The 22,764-nt window shown below is 35.9% G+C and overlaps 1 protein-coding gene across 2 annotated transcripts in view; it reads right to left on the reverse strand.

Annotated features, from left to right (window-relative positions):
- The window catches only part of PRKX (protein kinase cAMP-dependent X-linked catalytic subunit), a 56,164-nt gene that overhangs the window by 24,136 nt on the left and 9,264 nt on the right, over positions 1–22,764 (reverse strand). For both annotated transcript variants that reach the window (XM_059839711.1, XM_059839712.1), the window contains exons 2-3: positions 5,625–5,793; positions 1,323–1,586 (exon numbers count right to left, since the gene is read on the reverse strand). In XM_059839711.1, coding sequence (XP_059695694.1) covers positions 1,323–1,586; positions 5,625–5,793 — 433 coding nt within the window. The remainder of the gene's footprint in view (positions 1–1,322; positions 1,587–5,624; positions 5,794–22,764) is intronic.

Consider the following 22,764-nt stretch of genomic DNA (forward strand, 5'->3'; position numbering starts at 1 on the left):
AGATTTTCAGACCTTATAGGTGTCTAGAACTTTTGATTCTATTTTGTGATTTCATTGGTCTCATTTGACTTTTACTTCATAAGGGATGCATTAAGCAGCTTCCTCAGATCCACTCATGTTACCAATAAGTAAAACCTTACAAAAGGAAGGCCTTGTAAAATCATGGTTCAGGCCTGTTACTTTGGTTAACTAGAAAAGGATTGTGGGAAAGAGACTCAGCTGAATTAGGGGTAGAAAAACAAGTTATGTAACCATGGCATGTTCACATCGTGGTGTATGGTGGTTGAATTATGTTTGCTATGATTTAAAAGTATGTAGCTGATAAAGGGCTTAACTGCTCAAAAAGGCCTGGTTTTTGCAATAAAGCAGCTCTCCTTTGCACCTGTCTGGGGACTCTGTGTCACTATGGACCCTCACCCACACACTCTCCTTTCAAATTGACTTTGTAGAACTCTCCTCACACACAGACCCATTTGTTGCTAAAGCAGCATCAAACAAGATGATGATTGAAGAGGATGAGCACCTATGTAACACCTAACTCAGCACTGTGCTGCCTCAATCAGAACAATCAAATACAGTCTCCCTCAAGAGATTACTCAAATGCATAACATCAAGCCTTGCCACACCACTCTTCTGATACAACAGGCTGGTTTTTACCTCCCTCTTCTTGAATCCCAATGCTCTTGCTTACTCTTAAAAACATGTATTATGGTCATGGAAGAGTAGTCCAAACAGAGAAATCACTGGAGGGGGGAGCCTCTGCATTATCAAAACTTACATATGTAACTAAAGCTAGCAGTAATATAGAAGCTAGATTTAAATAAATCAGTTCTGCTGAAGCTGGCCTTATGGTTTCTGATAGATTTTCGAAGTTTCATTTTCGCCACAGCCTAGTGAAAACTCTGTATCCAGTTTTAAAATCACTGTTCAGAAATCTCTAAAAGGAAACTAGAAGGAAACATGAGTTATAAAACATATTCATTATGAATGGAGGATTAATCTATGTATCTTAGTATTTGTTCATATTATTTTCCTGAACTTGCTTTCTACAACATGACTGCTGAAAACTTAAGTATACAAAACCAGTCATATAAAAATATTTTTCTGTCATTGCTTACGTGTGATATTGCTCCTAGTTATACCTAAGGGGTAATACTGCTTTCCATACAGCCATTTAAAGATTATAATTTCCTTCACATTAAGGGATTTGATATGTGTGAACCACATGGAGTGTTAGATCAAATGCTGAGCACTGGAAATCAAACATTTTTTCTAACAGTTTAGCATGCAATATGTAATTACCAGAACAAAACCTGACTTACCTGTCCACCAGTTTTTTTGCAAATCCAAAGTCAGTAAGCTTGATGTGTCCTTCTTTGTCTAGTAATATATTTTCAGGTTTTAAGTCTCTGTAAACTATTTCTTTGGAGTGCAGGTATTCTATTGCACAAATAATTTCCGTGGAGTAAAACAGTCCTGTGCTGTTGTTGAAACGCCCCATGTTGCGCAGATAACTAAAAAGTTCCCCTCCTGGTACATATTCCATTAGCATATATAAAAAACGTTCATCGTGGTTGGTCCAAAATCTGTAACAAAAGTATTGTTTTACTAAATAAAGAAATTATGTCTTTGATTTGCTTTACAAGTAAATGTCTGTAAAATGGCCTCTGCCACCTCAACCATGTGCACAATTAATTTCTGATTCCTTGTCTTCAAACATTAAAACCCCCAAGAATCCAGCAGGATTATGTAAGGCATTCGAGTAACTGCCTTAACCGATAATACAAAACCAGATAGTTGAGGGTAAGTACAGCACAGGACAAGAAAAAAAACTAATTGATAGATTCTGTTTCATCATGCAAAACAGGTCTCTTCTAAAGACCAACTAAATGACCCGATATAAAGACATTTTTTACCCACCTTGCATTTTATATTATCAAACATTACCAAAGTGATGGGGGTGAGCAGGATCTGCTTTTGTAAAGACTTTCATGACAATAGGTTCAAAACCAGACACCTAAGAGTTATCCTCCTGTCCTATGCCTTCCTCCCTGGAGACACACAATCCCAACTAAAGCATCGGATGACAACACTTGATCTTCTATGGCATCTTTCACAAAAGCAAAAATGACAGCAGAACAAGATTCATTTCTGTATCTCAGAATTAATCCAAGGACAGGTACCTTCTATTCCTCAGACTACCACCTTGAATTTAAGAGCTATTTCTGTGGTAGCCAGAGAAACAAAGAACAGGTAAAGAGGAAAGAAAATAGTTATATGTGGCTTTAAAATGCTTCATTACAGAATATAGGAACCTTCTCTTCCACATTCCCCTAAATTATCTTGTATTTCATTCTATCTACATTAAACAAGTCACCACACCCCTAAATGTAGCTCAACAGTTAAGAAGAAAACAAATAGGTGGTAACATCTTGAAGAACACTGCCATTTAAAACAAAGAACTATCCCTAATTCCATAATAAAAGATAGAGAACACTGTATCCTTACCTACCTTATTGATACAGTGATACAAGAACAGAAGCTACCTCAGCTTCCAGTCAGTGCTTCTGCAGTATCACAAATACCTCATGGTTAATCAGAGCATAGAGCCTCAGCAAAGATAAGCAGAAACTGGGCTCCATATGAATGACTTTTACTCCAGAAGATTTTATTTTTGACAGTAGCACTGAGGAAACCAAGGAAACCAGACAGACTAACAGACACCAGCTACAGCTTTTTGATTGCCTCAGTGATGGAGAAAGCAAAGCTCAGGCTTGTCTTCTGCTTTTATGGAAGTTCTTCCCTATCACAGTCATTGATCGACATCATTAATTGGCTATGGATGATGTTCACAGTATCTTTACAGACTGAAAAACACTCTGAAAATGTATTTTACATAATTAGGCAAGGCTATACCTTCAATCAACAATGAAAGAAGAGCAGAAATGGGTGAAACAAAGCAAACCACATACATATGGCAGATGAAGAGCAAAATCTGACAATACAGAGGGGAAAAAACTGGAACTTCTACACCATTAAGCACAGCATTGTTACCAGAATAAATTTCTTAAAAAAATTACTCTTAAAGGTTTGCCTATCTACAGAAAAATGGATACATTAATTAGTATACATGAAAAAGAGCAAAATGAAGAATTTCTGTACTTGCAATTCAGACTGCTTTAAATGGTATGTAATACAAAAAGAAGAGAAAAAAAAATCATAGAAGCTGTGATGAGAATAACACGTGTGGTGCCATTAACTCTACAATTCAGCTTGCTACATAAACTTGAGATGGCATTGTGAACTCCTACAGACAATCTGCATAGCTCATACAACTACAGGATATAGTTGATTTATATTAATTCGTCCTCTCTTCAAAAACATTTCAACATTACATCTCACTATGAAGAGCTGCACCACAGTGAGTATGACACATTACTCAATTGTCAGTAAAGATCACCTAGGAACCCCCAGTGATTAGTTGCTGCAAAAGCACCTTATAAGTGCTTAGAAAAAAATAGTTTAAAAAAAGTACATAGATTAATAACTCCACTGTCTACAGCAAAACTCCCTATATTTAGAACAGGTATTTATTTCTAAAACGTAACAGGAAAAGGAAAAAAAATATCCCATTCTTCACACATAAGAAGACATATGGAATTTCCAAACACCAGAAAACAATTATGTGCAGCATTACTTTATAATTTTCCATCATAAAATCCTGAAATACTGTGCTGCACTGACACCAAAGGAGAATGCTATCTGTGTTAAAGATGGTGAAGCTAACTGAAAACATAAAAACCAGACCATGTAGATAACACACTTTAAAGGCATTGAAGCTGAACTATATAATTTTTTCCCGTTTTTGTTAAACACTTACAGTAAAACAATTAACAGATAAAAAAACAAACATATATTGGGCAGAAGGTGGCTGAAAAAACCTTTTAGTCACACAAAAAACTGCAGAAAATGTTATTTATTTGTCATACAATCTAGTGATAATCATCCACAAAGGCTTGTTTAACCTAAAGCACATAAATATCTTTGTGACCTAAATTTTAACTACCTCACTTCAGCAATGTTGCTTGGAGTCTCCTCTGACAAGGGAAAAAGGCATCACATGGACAATTACATGAGCATAGCTGATGCAGCATACCATTGGACATTTCAACAGAAAAAGCAGAGCTCTAGAAGACATGAAAACTGTTTGCTTTGCAAACAAAGAGAAGTATTTGAATTGTGTCCTTTGGCAACCTGAAAAATCTGATATTTTGTAAATAAGGTGTGAATGAAATCCAGGAAAACTCCCCTGGTTTGGATTTTTGATCACTTCTGTATGAACATGAATCCTCCCAGTCTCTGACACCTCACCCAAATTTCCCACTGTTCCTGACACACAGACCTACTGAGATGGGGTTTGTCTGGGAGTTTGCTTTTTGTTTTTGGTAGGGTTTTCTTTTCAAGAATTTCCAGATGTACATAGATACATACACAAAATTCTGTTCCCCCCATTCCATCCATACTTCAATCAGTTTAACCAGATGTACTTAGCTTCTCCATCTTGCTTTCTTCCATGAATCTCAATGTCTACATATTCTAGAACTTGTCTTACTGATACTGATATGCCACACACAGGATTTCTGAACGCTAGCTGGAAACTAATAGCATCATGATGCTGGAAAAAAGCCAACACCACACCAGGGAAAAAGCCTCCTCCCTGCAGGGCTCATTCCATCTTCTGAATGACTACCACACTGTTCTCTTCTTCTTTTCCCTCTGATACTTGCCTAACCCTGGCAGGAAGCTGCACTCCCTGCAGTTAGATTAACTAATGCTAATTTTGTCTAATTCCATGTAAAACTGATTAAAGCAGGTAAATGGAAACAAATCTTAGGTAATAGCCAGCCATGTATCCATGCATGAGAAAACATAAATGGAAATTAACCTGCAATTACCAGAGGTTTAGTTATGCCATTAATAGATACAGAATCAGATACACAAGAAGCACTGTGGTGCTGTGAACAGAAAAGTATGCTACCTTTTCTCTTTAACAATGGGACCATTGGAGTTACCTCAATTCAATGAAAAAAGAAATATTCTTTATGAACTGCTTAAATAATGCTTCTAAATAGGTTCCATCACTTAACAACCTCAAATACAGGAATACCAAGTCCAAAAAGTGCTGCAGTTATTTAAACTCTTTAAAAATAAAGTTTGCAAAAGTTCCCTTAAGTTCTTAAAAACTTAAGTCTAGGAATATCTTTCATCACAATTCTAACATCAAGAATCATTCTAGAAGTCATTTTGATGAGCCAATGCTAACAATTCTTCATAAGCATTTTCCTGTCACTTCAGAAAATGTCTCTTCTGCAGTGTGAAGATAAGAGAGAAAGCACCTTATAATAAATTATTGTTTGAATGTTTAAATAATGCCTCTTTATTTAAAATTCTTGATTCTTCTAAAATATGTACTTCATTCCAAAGTCTATTTTAATGTAAATTACATAGGAGAAATTAAATGCTCAGTGTTGGTTATGTACATAAAAACTTGCAATGAGACTCTGGAGTACTTTAACTGCACTTTCTGTGTGAGTGAAATGAATTTAAAAACTAAAACAACTTACAATCTGATCAAAAAAGGGTGGTTGACTTCTTTCAAGACAGACTTTTCATTGTGCACGTGTTGCTCTTGCTTCAGTCGAATGACATCAGGAATGCTCATTACTTTCAGTGCAAAGTAACGCTTGGCCATTTTTTCCTTCACCAGATGAACACGTCCAAAGGTACCTGTGCCTGAAAAGTTGGAGAAGAAACATCAACTTAGCATAAAAAGGGAAAAAGAGTGAAAACAATTTGCTAAATTAAAACCTACAGGAACTGCAATTATTCAGGTGAGGAGATTATAAGCTTATAAACTAAAATGTGCACAGAGATGTGAAGTCATTCAGTAGGATAAGAAAGTGATAGGAAAAAAGACATAATATTCGCTGATCCTCCTAAAAATTAATACATTTTTTAAAATTTGCTTATAGTGCTCAATGTTTTATCACTTGAACACAGCAGCTGTCTGGCACCTCATTTTTTTTTTTTTTACAGTTAATGTACTCCTTTTTGAACTCACTCTAAAAAAATAAAGAGGGAAAATAAAAATGTAGTGACTTTTAAATAAAGCATTAGGCATTTCTCTGTTCAATAGTCATTAAAGTTCCTTCTAAGTGCATTGCACTCAAGACAACAATATATAACTGAACTGAGTATCTCTTAGTTTGAAATCAAAGTTAAAACTGGCACACTAAGCCAGACTGCTATTTGTTGTGCGGCAGAGTTTTACACATTTGAAGACCAACACAAATTTCAGCTCATTGGGTGATTACTTATTGTTTTTTTGCTCATTAAACACTGGCACATAGGTTCCGTTACAACAGTGCACCTGCTATTTTTAATCCCGTTCTCAGACAGAAATATGTACCACTATAAAGGACACCTGGCATTCAAACCAAGCACCTAACTTGTGAAAGGTCCCTCTCTTCAGAAAAGCCAAAAGCTTATACTTCTGCTCACTATCAACCTCTTATTTGCACATACCCTAGGAAAGGCAGCACACAGACCTGTTATAGTATTATTAACTGCTTTGTTCTTGATTTCAGATTGTGTTGCTCAGTTATGGCCAATTTATAGTAAAGACAATTTCCTAAGATGTGCAACAGGTACAGGGAAAGGAGCACGTATGTGAAAGGAAATACATTTTTGAGAGATAGGTAGGAGCAAGAAACCAACCAATGAGCTTCTAAAATTGCATTATTAGGGAGATGAGAAAAAACAAGGGAATTTTTGCCTCTGCTAGCTTCAATTTATGTTTGAAGTACTTGTTTTCTGTATGGGGATTCTCAGCTAAAGATTTTTGTTATTTAACAGTTTTTCTTTCCAAACACTTAAAATGTTGTTTAAGACATCACATTTACTAAAAAACACTAAAAACTACTAAATCCAGCAATCCAGTTTAATGGAATTTGCAGCTCCACTACTAATACAGATTTCAAAGCCAGTTTTCAAGATAAAAGTTCTCACTACACAAACACATCAAGGATTACCATTGTCCAAGCAAAAAGATTCTATCAAATAAGTTTTACATTCCCACCTGTCCTGAGTTGCAGTTCTTTAACCATGAAAACTATATACAGGTCTCAGAAAAAGCCTGCTGTTATAGCAAAGTAAACCATCAGGTTACCCTGGAAATTTATCATGCAATGAAATCCTTTAACAATGTAGTCACATTACACAACTATACCTCCAATCAACTTTATTTGCTCAGGGATAGGCTTCTGCAGTAAAAAAACCCCAAACAAATAACATAAACCCAACAAACAAACAAATACCAAAAAAAGGCCCAAAAGATTCCAAACAGAGACATCTGTTCAAGCTACTTTAAATAGTGATTACTTACATTTACACTGCATGCACTGACAAAAAAAAAAAAAACAAAAAAAACCCCAAAAAACTCTGTTATTTCTGAATTAGGAGCTGAAATTTAAATTCTGAGTAAAAACATGGTGAAGAATCGTGATAGTCATATGGCACATTAAAACTAGAAACCATCTTTCCGTTTTGAGACCTCCAAATGTGGGATCAGGGAAATTAACAATACTAACCCCACAAGCAAATGAAGTTTTACATGCATTTTATACTTGTACAAACTAAGTGCTTCCACAGACATATCCAACAGGAAAGTCAAAAGTGAACACATATCTAATTGTTCCTAAACCTCTAGGGATTATATGCTTCAGGACTTGTTCTACTTGTTAAAGAAATTTGTATACTAGAATGCTTTACTTTTCCTTATGCTGTTAGCTTATCTTTACAAACCACTGGTCAGAAATAGCAACAATAATAATAATAGAAATCAAAAGTTCCACCTAATTTCAAAGAAGAACCTGTCAGGGACTTATTTAGCAATAGCTCTAACTTTGGAAACACTTCCTCTGTAAAAACATCTCTGCCAGGAACAGCAAAGCCTGGCAGGCTATTCCAGAATAGTGGCAAGGCCCTAATCTACAAAGCCTCTGGGAAAACCAGACGACCACACAGACAGGCAAGAACAGAGAACCTCCCTAACCAGTTTTATTGCTGAACTGATCCCAGGCAGTCTGTTTTCAAACGTATTTAGCACACTTGCAAGCATCTATGAAAATCAAGACTATATACACCACGAAGACATCTAACACTTGTTTTCAGACATCTCCTCTCAAAATATGCATTTTCTCCCCATCAAGTCTTCTCAGAAAATCCATTAAGCCTGCATTAGCTGGCAGTACCCACACACCCACCACTCTTCCATGGGACTAATTGCTATGCCTTTTTCTTATTTTGTTTTATGCTTAGCCAGTCTTCAAATAACCAGATAAAATTTGCATAAATTACTGCAATTAAGAATCTCACTTCAAACCTGTTCATACTTTTAGCCATTTCTGCTTACATTCTTTAAGTGTTCTTCCTTGCAATTGATAGGGAAGAGGGAGAAACAGGATATCAGTCAAGGTAGGAGGCTGCAATAACATGTTACTGTGGTTGTTTAGCATAGTCACATAAATCTTTTTATTAAGAAGAGATTGCTGTGTTGTGACTAGATGGAAATTCTGCCCCTCAGATTAATAAAAAAAATCCTAAAAACCTGAAGCAGTAAGTGGCACTGAGCAAAACGAAGGCCCAGCTCCATAAATTTGAGGGAAGATTTTTGGCAGAAGAAAACGCAGTGCTATTAGTCTTCCATCAAAGCACCACTCCAGGTGAGGAGACACCTAACTCATGGAACAATTTCTGTTAATCCCTATGAAAGAACTGTTCAACTTTTTCCCCTGATCACTTCAGAGTTCAGCTGTGTGAACCAAATGAAGCTGACCTTTTGTGACAGATAAGTAAACATTCCTTATGATTACCTTAAAATGGAAATATTCTATACTTGTCTGTAAGAATTAAGGGAAATAGCGTTCACAGATTTGCACTTTAGTCTACTCATGTTTATTTCATATTTGGTTCAAACCAAGAGAACTCAAGGGACATCGTACCATTCTGGATTAGCCCTGGGATTTTCCAAGTCCTATCCTGTGGTAGGAGGAGCAATGGCTTCATACACTCCCTACATACATATCCCTATCTGTCTGTTGAATTTAGTACATGTTACCAGAGTTTTAGAGCAAAACAAAGCACCTACACAATAAGATCCTACCTCAGGAAAACAGCTATTCTTACCAAGTCTGAAGGCAGAGTTGTAGTTTATTTGCACAGGCCCCTTCTCCCTGCTAAGGCGTATGGTAAGTGAAGGTCTCTGGCCCCCAGTAACAACAGCAAGAAGAGCGCCTGTGCTGTTTGCAACACAATTCAGGATTTTCAGGACTAAATGGGCAAACAGAATAAAATATGCAAAATGCCAACCACTAATCCATTATAATCTGTTTACAACAGAAACAATAAAATTCTTGGACCCCACTGCAAATTTTATGTCATTGCAGAGCTTGAAGGAATGCCTGTAATCTTCTCCATTAGATAACTTTCTCATCTTAAACACAAAGAGATGAGGCCAAAATCTGCAGAGGACCAACTTGGCCTTTGTATCAAACACAAGTAGGGTATTTTCAGTCCTACAAAACAAGCTGGATTCCCTAATGCCATTCAAAAAACACCATAGCCAGTTTCCATTTTGTTCTCTTTGAAGCCTGGCAGAAAAGAATAAAGAACGTGGGAACATTTCTGATGCAATTTCAGATACTTTTGATGCTAGGCAAAACAATCCTGCAACTTATGATCAGCTAAAACAATTTAGTGACTAGTCCTGAAGTGACTATTCTGCTATTGATATAGATGACTAATTTAGTGCTTAGATTGCCTCTTTATTTGCTCCCATTAATCAGACCCAGCTGTTTCAGCTTCCCATCCTTTTAATCCCCAGCTCTTTCTTAAAACCAAGTTTGCCTTGCGCAGATAGATACCATCTGTTTTAATGAAGAATAAACTAGGTCATGTGAGCTCTGTGACCCTGGGGGCTGCTTTCTGAGTCCCAGAAGGGCTGGCCCTGACTTCAACAGATGCCTACAAAAATCATCAGATGCATTCACTTTTATTTACAGTTCGAAGAAACATTTCCTACTATGACACATTAGTCTTTACTAATAGCCACAAGCACAACAGACTTTATTCTGTTAAATATCAGAGATTAACTAAGTGATATGTATCAGACTGCAAACTAACTACTGAATATCAAATTTTGACTGCCATTTAATCACTGTCTTATTTTGGGATTGAACTTCAACAGTCTAGACTAGGAAACAGGGGCAATCAGTTATTCTTGACAAAGAAGAGGAAAAGTGGCACAGCAAAGGAAAACCAGCCTGACCAAACAGACTGGTAATCAGAATATTAACACTTGGGAGAATGATTTAGGGAAACCACAAGGCACAAGCAGCTGTGGGCTTCTACAATAAAAGATGTGGTTGGCACATGAATAGGGCAACTCAAAATGAGGATGATGATGATTTTGGACATCACAGTAGCAAAGTTTAGATTTTCATTAATGTGTCAACCCATAAACTAATGTCACTGAAAATGCCAAATTCAGTGTCTTCACCGTTCTGCAAGCCAGTTGTGGATTGTTCACTGTAAATCTTAGATCACTGCTTTTATAGATCTTCATTACTCTAGAGGGTTCAGATTTAACACTAAAAAACATACCAGAGAAGCAACAAGTTAGAGGAGGTTTATAGGATGCCTTTTTGTCTAGAACTGTGCATCTCATACTGCTGAATCAACAAAAGAAATGTCTGATTAAAATTTTTGTAAAGCTTTTTTCGTATTCTTCAATGATACACACTGAAATCAGAGACAGTCTGATTAAGACCTTAACGGCATAGAAAACAGAGATGCATGTGTAGTGATCACCATGGGCAGCCCTGCCAGATGAGCTTGCTTCTATGCTTTTTATTCATCCATTGTGCTGTGATTCCATTTCCACCAAGCACCCCTTGAAGAGAGAAAATGACTTTCTATTTAGCAATAACGTGACAGAGTACACAGCAAGAACTATGCCCATCACATTCCAGGCAGGATCATTGGATTACCTGTTCCACAAATTTTATTGTCATTGGCATACCACTGGTTTTCTCTTCTGTTTTGGATGATAGCCACACCTCTCGTCAAACTAACTGAAAGCTCAGTATCATGAATTCTTTATCCCACCTCAGTTGAACTTAACAAGAAAATAGCAATGCATGGTCAAAGTACAGCCTACCTTCTGACTCAATGGGGATGCTGCAAAAAATTTCCAAAGATCCCAAAGACCTGGCAATTTTTAGGTTCCTTCTTACTTGGTATACAAGGAGCCTGTAACAACACACCGCTAAAACTACATTTAACCACCTGGAATTCAGTTAAGTCTCTTTTCAATTTCACATTAGATTCAGTACGCCAGAGAATACCAAGAAGTTGTGTCAACAACTCTTGTTGTTGACCCACTCATTTAAATCTTACTGAACTACAATCCTTAAGAACTAAGGACATAGTTCTTAAGGATTGTAGTAGGACACCTGGCTAATTAACACCCATCAGTAAAGTTTCCTGTTTTTCCACATAGTTCAGAGACACATTTCTGATTTCCAGAAAGTGCCAATCAACTGAACATCAATGATGCAAGTTCCTCTGTAATTTCAGGGTTTTGATTATTTTTTGCTCAAAAATTATTGTCTCTCCACAAAAGTATTGTGAATATCAGGGGGCCCTTTAGCAAAACATGCAGAATTCTTGCAAGTTTCTTGTCTCTTCATTGTTTTTTAATTTATTTTGAAATACTAGGGACCAATAAATAAATAAATGAAACCAGGAAGTAACCAGATTGCTGGTTATGATAGCCATAAATCCTCTCAGTTTATAAACAGCTATTAGAATACTGATTCTAAATGCATCTCCCTTCTCAAAACTTTTAATATCCACAATCTTCAGAACAAATCTCAAAATTAGTATTTCGCTACTTGGTTCTTCAATGATATTTTTGCAGCTCTTTCTATAAAGTCTTCCACAACCTGCAATTTGTGAAATTGACCAAAAAAAAGAACACTGATAAAAAGAAGATGAACAGATAAGTGGTTGATAAAGCTTTTCTTCCATAGTGAAACCAAGATATTGCAAAAATCATTATTTCTCCTACTTTTACCTATTTAAATATTACACTTGAAGTACAGATAGATCACAACTTCAAAATTGGGTTTTTAAATAAAAACTGCTGAAATAGAAACCTTTAATGATGAACTCCTTTTTCACCTAGAAACTAAGTTTTACACTACTTCCTCAACTAAATTAAGGATGCCTATTCAAATGGCTTATTTTAAATTATACCAAACACTTGCTAGAAATGAAGCTTATCAATCTGTATTAACATATTTTTTTAAAAACTTGGCCTACCATGTTTTAAAAGACAAGTATACTTAAGCTAAGAATCACGTACCTGTCTAGCTAGTAACACTTGCCAAGCTAAACACTGGAAAGCATTAAATTCTCTCTTCCATCCAATGAGAATTTCAGGTAATTAAAGCATTATCAAAAAGTGTCACATTTTAATAGCTGGAGAAGAATCTGTAAACTAGAAATTATATAAGACAGACCTTTTCTGGAATTTAAAAAGTTGTAACATTCAAATCCTACTCACAGAACTGATTCTTTCAGGTAGGGAGAGGTTAAAGTAAGCATATGAACTACTTCTCGGTATGTAAAAATTAAAGGGAAGAATTTTTAACCTATTGGTTTCTTTCCAAATGATTTCTCAAATAACAAAGGCATGTCAATCCCACACCTAGCCTCCTGCACATTAACTGATGTTTAAAATTCCCATCAAGTTTTGAGTATTCAGGACTCTTTCTAAATAAATGTGTTCAAAGTGACTCTTTTCTACTGGTGTTAATTATCTTTAAGTGTTTAAACCCACTACGAAACAGCTTCCTTAAAATGAAAACTAACTCAGACATTTAGCACAAAAGTTACTATATTTAATTCAAGTGTGTTACACTTCGAGTTACCACAAACAAAATGAGATACAAAATAACCCAGATTCCAGCAAAAAGAAGGGAAACCAACTAGATGAGTAAAGTACTACACCAGGTGTCATAAAACCCCAAATTTTAGTCTACAAGATTTGTCTTGATTGTTTAAAAGAAGTAATAAAAAATGTTATGACAGAAATATTTCCCAATACAATTCAAAGTAATGAATCCTGATCTTTCTTCAGATACTCTTTGATTTTGTGTCTGAATAGATGTGAGTTGTGAATACACAGCTCTTACTTCTTGAGCTGGGATTAGTAGTACACAGTATTTTGAATTGGATGTCCCAGAAATAGTCTAAGCCAAAAGGCTTCTAATTTTCTACAAGGATGAATAACTTGCAGTTTACCTCTGGTAGTACATAAAGAATCAATTCAAGCAAATCATTAACACACCGTTTTCCATGTATTCTGTCCAGTTAATGAGAAGGGTTTCTCATTAATTTTTTCCCCCTTCCAAAAAAGGTTAAGTAGGGAAAAAAAAAAAAAACCCTAAGCAGGGACATCTCATATGGGGGGGGTGGGTGGGGTGGGGAGGGGGGGGGTGGGGGGAAAGCTCTATTTCTAAGTTTTATTCTCATAATCAAATTTTTACCCATAAGGAGAGTAAAGCTCTCTCTCATAATTTATCAGCAGTTCTATCTTCATCTTCAATTTCCCTGGTGACAGGAAGTATTTACAGAACTGGTTTGGCTGGTTGCTTTACTCAAATTCAGCATGAAGAAATTTAGTTCATTTTCCACCCCCCCCCCCCCCCAAAATAAAACCCAAACAACAACAAAAAAACCAAGTCTCCAAAACAAAATAAAACAATCAAAGCTAAACAAATTTCCATGTCACAGCAATAACAAGTTTTAGCAGACTTAAATCCTTTTCAGGTAACTTCAACTATAGGAAAGAGCCATTACGGTCTAAGTTTAAAACAGAACCTCTCTGTAAGAGATACATGACTGTTCAGGTACTTGAAACATTGTTCCAACACCTTTTAGCCTTTCAGTTGCCACAGCTGAACTTACGAGGTTGCATATATCACCATCAATTATACACATAATCACTGTAAGCTTATAATTAAACCCCCCCAAAAATGAAAACTGGCCAGCCAAACAACTACAAAACACAGCTCAAAATTCACACTTTCATCCCAGAAAAATAGATAAAAATGAAATTTTGATGACTGAGAAGCAAATGTAACAATGTAATGTTAACCAATATCAACTAATGTAATAATCCATAAGGATTTAGAAGCACTTCGTTCCAAAAAAGTTCATGCTATATAGAGTCTAATAAAAATATCAAATCCATGCAACAGCACAGATAGAAACTTTAGCAGTAGCCCCCCTCTGAACTTGGTAAGTCTAAATAGGTGTATTTGGTATCTGATTAGCAACCTTTCTTTTCAAACCAGAAATATTTGTATCTACCTACTTGAATGATTTTACACAATCATCATCTTTTGGTTTGTCATGAAACTCAGCTTTTCCTAAACAGTTACTTGCTGCAAGTCAGTTCCATGTTAATGCAAAGAAAGCATGAGCTTAATACCCTTGATAGTGTCCTTTTAAAAAGCAAACAATAAAGTCTTGTGAAGTACAAAGGTTTATTATTGCTGACCCAAGGTAATAAAAGCCACATTGTTTGTACTTGACTGATTTCCTCCTTCACCAGTGCTGGACAGAAGCCTTTGAGGGACTAGTTCCTCTTATAATACATTCCTTTCAATTACATTTCACTTCCATCTTCACTGAAAGCAGTGCTAAATCAGACACAAATCAAGAGGAGGTATTCTACACAGTGCACAAAAACTGTATTTTTAAACACTTTTCAAACAGATTGTCTATTTATTACTTTGTATGTACTACAATGATTGTAAAGTATAAAACTGAAGTTATGTTGAAGGTCTTCTGCTTGAAGACATGTAAGACTTACATTTAAGACTTCATTTAAAGTCCTGCACTCAGGACATTTTATTTCTCTCATGTGTTTCAGGAAATGAGTAAATAGGCAACTAATAGAAAAGTGTTCCAGGATCACCTAACCCCTGATATGTGTTACCACACAGAAGGCCCTAGTCCAGAAACACACTTAGCACACACATACCGCCACAATTGAGAAAGCTGGAAAGGCCAGGTTGAAAACCTGATACACTAATATTAAGAAAGCAAAACAAAATCAAAGTTCAGCAGTGGTCAACAGCTATTTTTCAATATTTTTTTCCAATCAAACTTAACACTTTCATTTTTAAATTTTAAACTGACCTAGAGCTAACTCAGGATATGGAAAAACAGACCAAACAAAACCTCTGGACATTCCCACAGAAGACAAAGCCTGACCATAGTGTAGTAGTTAAAGACCTCAATTCATCAAAAAGTTCAGTCTTCACATTATATCTTAAAACCTTAGGACTGGTATTTTTGAAAATTGGAGTAAAACTTCCACTTTCAAAGATAGATTACCACAAAGCACCATGTAGCTCATACCATATTCTTCATGATTGCATATTAAAAGACACAGTAAGTGTATGCTTTGAAAGAAATATTATTCCTGGGCTGTTCCAATTTATGGTAGAAACTTATAAAAACTCTTTGTACAATACACAAAAATTAAAGTAGCAAAGTTGCAGGCTAAGAGTATGCAAGCTGTTATTGTACCCCAAACACAAGGTGAGAGACACAATTTCTCCCATCTTTTAGGCAAAGAATCAACAGGCTTCACAGACACCCAGAGCTGGAATGTCTTCACTTATTATACATCTTAACTTTGGACCAGCCAAGTGGAATTCCCTGCAATTTAACAGAGGAGAAAAAAGGCACTTCTGTATTCAACAGAGTGGTTTTACACATCCAATTTATGAACACAGAAGTACCTATTTCCCTCTGCTGACTCTACACACATAGGTTTGATAGTTATTCACAGTGCATAGGTCTACACTCAGACAGAAAAGACATATATCTCAAAGTTATATGGCCTGATAAGTGCATGACACTTATCATGGCAAAGAAACTATTGAAACAGAATACGCTAATCTGTGTAAGGAAATATAAAAATTTGTGAGGCTTGAAAAATAATTGTTGGCAACTCAGTGAATTCTTCAATCTCAATGTCATGAAACCTCTGCCAAATGAGGTCGCAGCATACACCACAGCATATGTATCAGCTGAGACAGCCACAATACACAGAATATTATCATGGAATTTCAGAAGGCTGCAACCTGTACAGAGTAACACCATACCAGTTCAGAAGGCTTCAAGTACATGCCCTTCTTGTCCTTTAGTCCAATTTTTATACCCCTTGTGTTCATGCATTGCACCTGTGTGCCCTCTGTTCCTTTCTGTGACTGATCAGTGCACCTGGGCCCTCCATGTCTCATTGCTTTCAATGTTCCCAAGGCTAATTGCTTTCAATGCTGTCCACCTGCTTTTCACAGCTGCAGCCCCATTGGGGATGAAGCTCACCTGCAGCCCCACTCCCAATTACCACAAACTGTGTGCCTGCAAAATGATACCTATACTTCTTTATAATCTTCAGTACTGTTACCTCACTTACTGACCCAGTGTCACAAATGTGGTATTCACAATGTCGGTTCATTCATTTTTTTTCCAAAATATTGATACAGTTTAACATTTCACACAGGAAAGGATATCGTGTATACAAATAATCATGATTCAAACTACGTCCAATTTGCAAGCTTGAATTTATCTTTACAGTCTGTAATTTTACATATGTTATTCAAATTTATATAGCACAATAGTCTTAGAAAGTATAGAAGGTTTTTAAAACATTACTAAAACACTTGAGCTATTATACTGACAATTATATCAGAAATATTTTTCTCTATGACCTTTTCTAAAAAATCTATTTTGTCAGATCTTTGTTTTGAATAGATTATAGTGAGTAGTAGAGATTTTATTATAACATCCACAAATGACTCAGCATTGTAACCACAGCAAAAGGAAAGCCTTTCCAAAAGATTCAAATAATTCCTTTCCATCTACAATTTATAAGCAACTGCAGTGCAACTACAACCCTGCATTCAACCGTCTGTAAATGAAATTTTACAAAAAAAAAAAAAAAAACAAAAAAAAAAAAACCACCAAAAAAACCAAAAAAATCAAACTACAAGCCCGCAAGAATTTTCTCCTACAACACTATGTCAATCTGGAAGAAGCACTGCAAATATATTTTTATTTGGTTAAAGGTCAACACACTGAGAACTCATGAGTGGAACAAAATATTCCTCAAAGGGAAGGCTTTGTTTATATTCAGAAGGCAGTATCAACTGATATTCCTAAGAGAGTACAGAATAACAATGCCTTAGGTATCTAGAATTTACTTCATGTGTTCCATTACCTTTCCAAATTCTCACATAGTATACCTTACAAAAATTAGTGTAACTCTGTACAAGATAAGGTGATGAAATCACCATTATTTGGCACTAGAATGAGTATCACCATATTCTCCACATAAAGAGCTATTATCCAAGTAAGAGGAAGTAAGTCTAGAATATCCAAATAAAGTTGTATTTGATATGGAACTGGAACAAAAACCCTAACACAAATATTAAGTTTCAAAATCCCAGTCTCCAAATTGCATTCTCAAATATCAATTAAACATATTGGAAAAAATCTTGATAGTGCCCAAGAATTACATTACTAATGGAATTAAAGACTGAAAATATCACTTGTATTAATACCTAGTGTTACTGAAGACATGCCAATGCCAATTTAACATTTAAATACCCTATCAGAAAAGGACCACGGTCTAAATTTTTCATGCTATTCAGGGTTGTATAGACCAGTCACTGCTCTTCCTTTAGAATGCAGAAAAGTAAGGCTAAACTTAAATCTTAACTTCATATCAGACAATTATGTGAGTGAAATATAGAATGGATGTAATAGTTCTTTCTATTTTTACTATGCAGTTCCTTAATAGGAAAGAAAAGCCACTCTACCAATCTCCCACAGTTTCACCTTCTCCCAAGTTTTATGCACACACTTTCCATTCCTTCCTGTATCCAAAACTGGGATCCAATCTCTCTCTGTTATTATACCTCTCAACATCATGGCCAAGGAACCCATCCAAATCAACAAATAAGACTTTAAATAGAACACTGTACATAACTGACATTATTTAAATGGACCAAGACAAGAATATTTGAGAATTTATGAAAAAGTACACCAAAACAAGCTACAAGTGAATTCCTTTCACAAAAACAACCCTGATTTTCCAAACTACTCTTAAGAAAGTAACTCTACAAGAAAAAGGAAATCAAGTCAATATGAGAGTAAGTTTCAGAGGCTATGGCATATATTGTAACAGTATCATTAATTTTGCAACAGTAAGGAAAGATATTTTGGCTGATACCCTGATGGAATTTCTGTGCTGGACACTGTTTCTATACAATCTTTCCTTTTGTTTTTCTTTAAGCATAACATCATCTGAGGTGCAATATTTATTTTTTAAAAATTTGTTTGCAAAATTTAAAATAAAGTTGGCAAACTTCATACATCTGAAGAGACAGGTGGAAAGATGCAATATGTCACAAACAGGTGAGGACAGAAGTGAACTCCCTACACAATACATTTTTTCCATGCAAAAGGAAGATTGACATACAAGATTATGAATAAAGCTCATTTGCAATGACTACCTGCCCTGAACAAATATATTTAAAGAGTAAATATATGTGATTAATAAAGAATTTATCAGATTTGAAATTATTAACAAGAAAAGCATGCTTGCAACCCAGAACAACAACCACATCCTGGGCTGCATCACAAGCAGGGTGGGTGAGCAGGTCAAGGGAGAGGATTCTGCTCCTCTAGTCTGCACTGGTAAGAACCCACTCGAGTACCCAGGTCTGGGGTTCTCAGCACAAGAGAGACACAGACCTGTTAGAGCAGGTCCAAAGGAAGGACACAAAGGTCATGAGAGGGCTGGACCGCCTCTCCTGGGAAGACAGGCTGAGAGAGCTGGGTTGCTCAGCCTGGAGAAAGCAAGGATCAGGGGAGACCTTATTGAGGCTTTTTGGCAGTTAAAAGAGAATTTTAAGAACCAAAATAAAGTGCTAATTTTTACATGGGCAGATAGTGACAGGACAAGGGGGAGTGGCTTCAAACTGAAAGAGGGTAGGTTTAGGCCAGATGTTAGATTAGATTACTCAGGCTGCCCAGAGAAGTTCTGGACACCTCATCCCTAGAAGTGTTTGAGGCCAGCTTGGATGGGGCTTTCAGCAACCTAGTGAAGAAACCTACCCAGAGCAGAGAGGTTGTAACTAGATGGTCTTTAAGCTCCCTTTCAATCATTTTAAAGCATTCTCTGATGCTATGACTACTCGAATCTTGAAAATAAAACCAAGTCCACTTTTTCCCTAAGAATCAACATTTCCTTTCAGATTTGCTGTTATTTCACTCTGTTATTTTACTCTTCATACTATGTATGTCTTCATCATACACTGAATTTCTCACATAAGTAACAGACATATGCACCCATTTACCAAAACTCAGGTTAATTTATTCTGTTGTTTACTGCCATAGTTGCTTCTTACTTCTACTTTCTACAATTCTTTCACCCCATACAACCTCAGAATAACCTGCACCTCGTCTGATACTTAAAAACAAGACCACAGTCAGTAGTAAAGGAAGTAACTTAATAGCAAATCCAACACCACTTTGATAGGATAGATTCAATTACAGCTAATTGAATTCATGAGCTATAGTTCACACACCAAGAGCAGTCAATGTGCCCTTTGTAGACTGTGTTTCTCCAAAATTGAAACATCATTGCTGAGGGTCACTCACTACTATAGCTGACACAGCACATAGCTCAACAGAAATATATCTGTTTTCAATTTAAAGAACAAACAGTTCAATATCATTTATAATTCAGTACATTTAAGGAAACAGAACACAAGCTCAAAGCTGCTAAACTTAGAAGGCAGGGACAGATTTAAGATCAGAAATAAACACAAAACCAATCTAACTGAACTTATCAGCTCATATTTAAACCAATTGTAACTGAAAGCTACTTGGTAATCTGGTTATTATATTATTATCCCTTAACACTTTTTACAAAAGGTGAAGCATGTTAAGTTTTTAGTAGCAAAGCTAAAAGGCATATTTCTTCCCTGAAGACAGATGAAATAGCCAAACAAGAAACATTATCAGGCATATTAAGTATTTACTCTTACGAAAGCTTGTTTCAGATGCTTGCAGATTTCCTAGGAACAAGTCTCAGGAGACAAAACAGAGACTGATGAAATTATTGTGTCATATATATGAGGTCCTCATACATTACTAACGGAAAAAGAAATTTGCACTGCACTATATAAAATACACCTCCTCACAAGGTACCAGAAGAAAGCTCTGACAATGACTAATAAAATTTCATACTTCTTGACATAAAAACTAAACATTATCCTTTGTAGAACATGCCAGTACACAAGCTAAGTATAATCAATGCTTAAAGAGTCCCTAAGCACCTGCTTTCACCAAAGTGCCCTTTTAAGTCAAGTTTACTTTCAAGTCTTTAAAATGAGGTCTGTGTAAAACATGCAAAACTTCTTAGAGATGACTGTACTTTATGGCAAATTATTCAATAGTTTCCACCCTTCCCCCTACAAAAAAAAAAAAAAATTGTCTGTTTACAAAACTTACAAAACTATGCTGTGGAAGGCTCTCCCAAGCAAAGTGACACAGTATGGCTTTTCTCCTTCTCTTTGTTCCCCCTTCCCTCAAGTGGCCTTACATTTCTAGGTGGTTTTTTTTCCTGTCCTATTATTACAACCATTGTTTAATTCTATATCAATATTCGTATTTCAGAGGCCAAGCAACAAAATTGTGTTTGTTCTCAAACAATGCAGCTCTTAACATTTTTATCAAAAATGAAAGCAAATTGGACTAGAAATCTCAACTATCATGGGAGGACCTGGAATTCTGAATCTCTCCATAGGATTGCCCCAAATTGCCAATAGGAGATTCCCCCCCTTGTACAAATATTTTAAATGCCAAAACTGTAATACAAAGATTATCTAGAAGTTTATTAATATATTTTATTACAGGACATAAACCATCCATATTTCATGCAGGAGGGTCCAACTTTAGCATATCAGAGAATCCATAAAATAAGCACCATAGCTCACTTACTTCCACACGAATAGATGAGACTGCACACCCAGTATCACCTAGCAAAAACTACACATTCAGATTCACTTATCAAATCAAGAACTAGTGACGTCAGTTTCTTCACTTACAATCATACAGAACACCCAACTGTGCTCCTAGTTACACTTTCACTCAGTTCTACTCTTTTTGCTCTGAAAAGAAGCAATTATCCGGGAAATACAAACCCACCCAAACAAAATGGAAACAATGTCTCAAAACAGCATTAAGCCCCCTTGTCCCTTCTTTTTCCAACACCATTTTTAGTAGGAACTCCAACATTCTGTACCAAAGGTATAGCCTCAGATATGCATTCATCTCCACAGCCTGCCAAGCTTCTCTTACTATTAATTTATTTTGGTACATCCCCATTTCACCAAGAACCCTCTTTTTAAAAATGCAAATACCAACCACACAAAGTCAGTACAATTCTAAAAGAATACCTAACACAGAAGTGTAAACTCTTGTCTCCAAATACTATGCCAAAGCTTTTCAACTGCAATTCAAAGACAAAATTATCTATATTTCAGGCTTTTATCATCCAGGTACATTCACAGGAAACTCTTAAAGCAATGTGAAACAGGCAGACATTAAGCTATGAAATTGATAATTATGAAAACAACTCCTGACTTATCCTTAAGTTAGCTGGGTTTACCTGCAAACCTGTCAGGCTAAAAAAAAAAAAAAAAAGAAAAGACTGATTGCTGAGACACAGGTTAATTAGTCACAAAACCATTTGTCTTTCTCATTTATCATTTCACAGTGCTGTCTCTACTTACGATTACCATGTATTCCAAGCTCTTCTTGACAGATGAAGAATTCACTGGTAAGAAACATCACTTGCAGACAGCAAAATCATACATATTTCATGTTCAAAAGTATTTTTAAAAAATTATTTTCACAGAATTATGTCAAATGAAACAAACAAGGCTGTACTCTACATAATCCTCGACCAACAGTAGTCTAGGAGCACTGAAAAATTTTAGGTCTGCCTATGAACCAAGGCAGCAAAAAAAATTATCACCACTGCCACCAAAATAAATCTTTTACCTAAATCTTTTAAGTCAAGTGTTGCAGATACAAAGAGTTAAGATAAATCTAGAAACTCTAGATTCACTTATTAGAAAAAAGAATATAATTTATTTTGCTAAAATACTTAAAATGGATGGATGTCATAACCTTTACAGCATCATGATTGGATGTGCCTCATTTTGTACCTACTTTTCAACTGATGAATGTATAAAACCTGAAGGAATGTGTAAAACTGAAATTAAAAAACTCTTCCCCCCCTCCCCCCATAAGAAATATATCTTCATGTTTTTGAAAATATTTTGCACCAACTGTTAGGGGTTTTTTTCAGATTATTTCCAATTCTCTTCCCAGTTACTTTGTTTTTTCCTTCTAATGGCTCTGTCTTGTAGGACACACTCTTTCTCACAGCTTCTTCCCAGCTGGCATTTGTAGCAGGAAAAAAAACCAAAACAAAACAAACCCAACTTTAATCAAGAGAAACTTTCCATAAACAAATCCAAG

This window comes from Haemorhous mexicanus, chromosome 2, assembly GCF_027477595.1.
Source record: "Haemorhous mexicanus isolate bHaeMex1 chromosome 2, bHaeMex1.pri, whole genome shotgun sequence".
NCBI classification, from domain to species: domain Eukaryota; kingdom Metazoa; phylum Chordata; class Aves; order Passeriformes; family Fringillidae; genus Haemorhous; species Haemorhous mexicanus.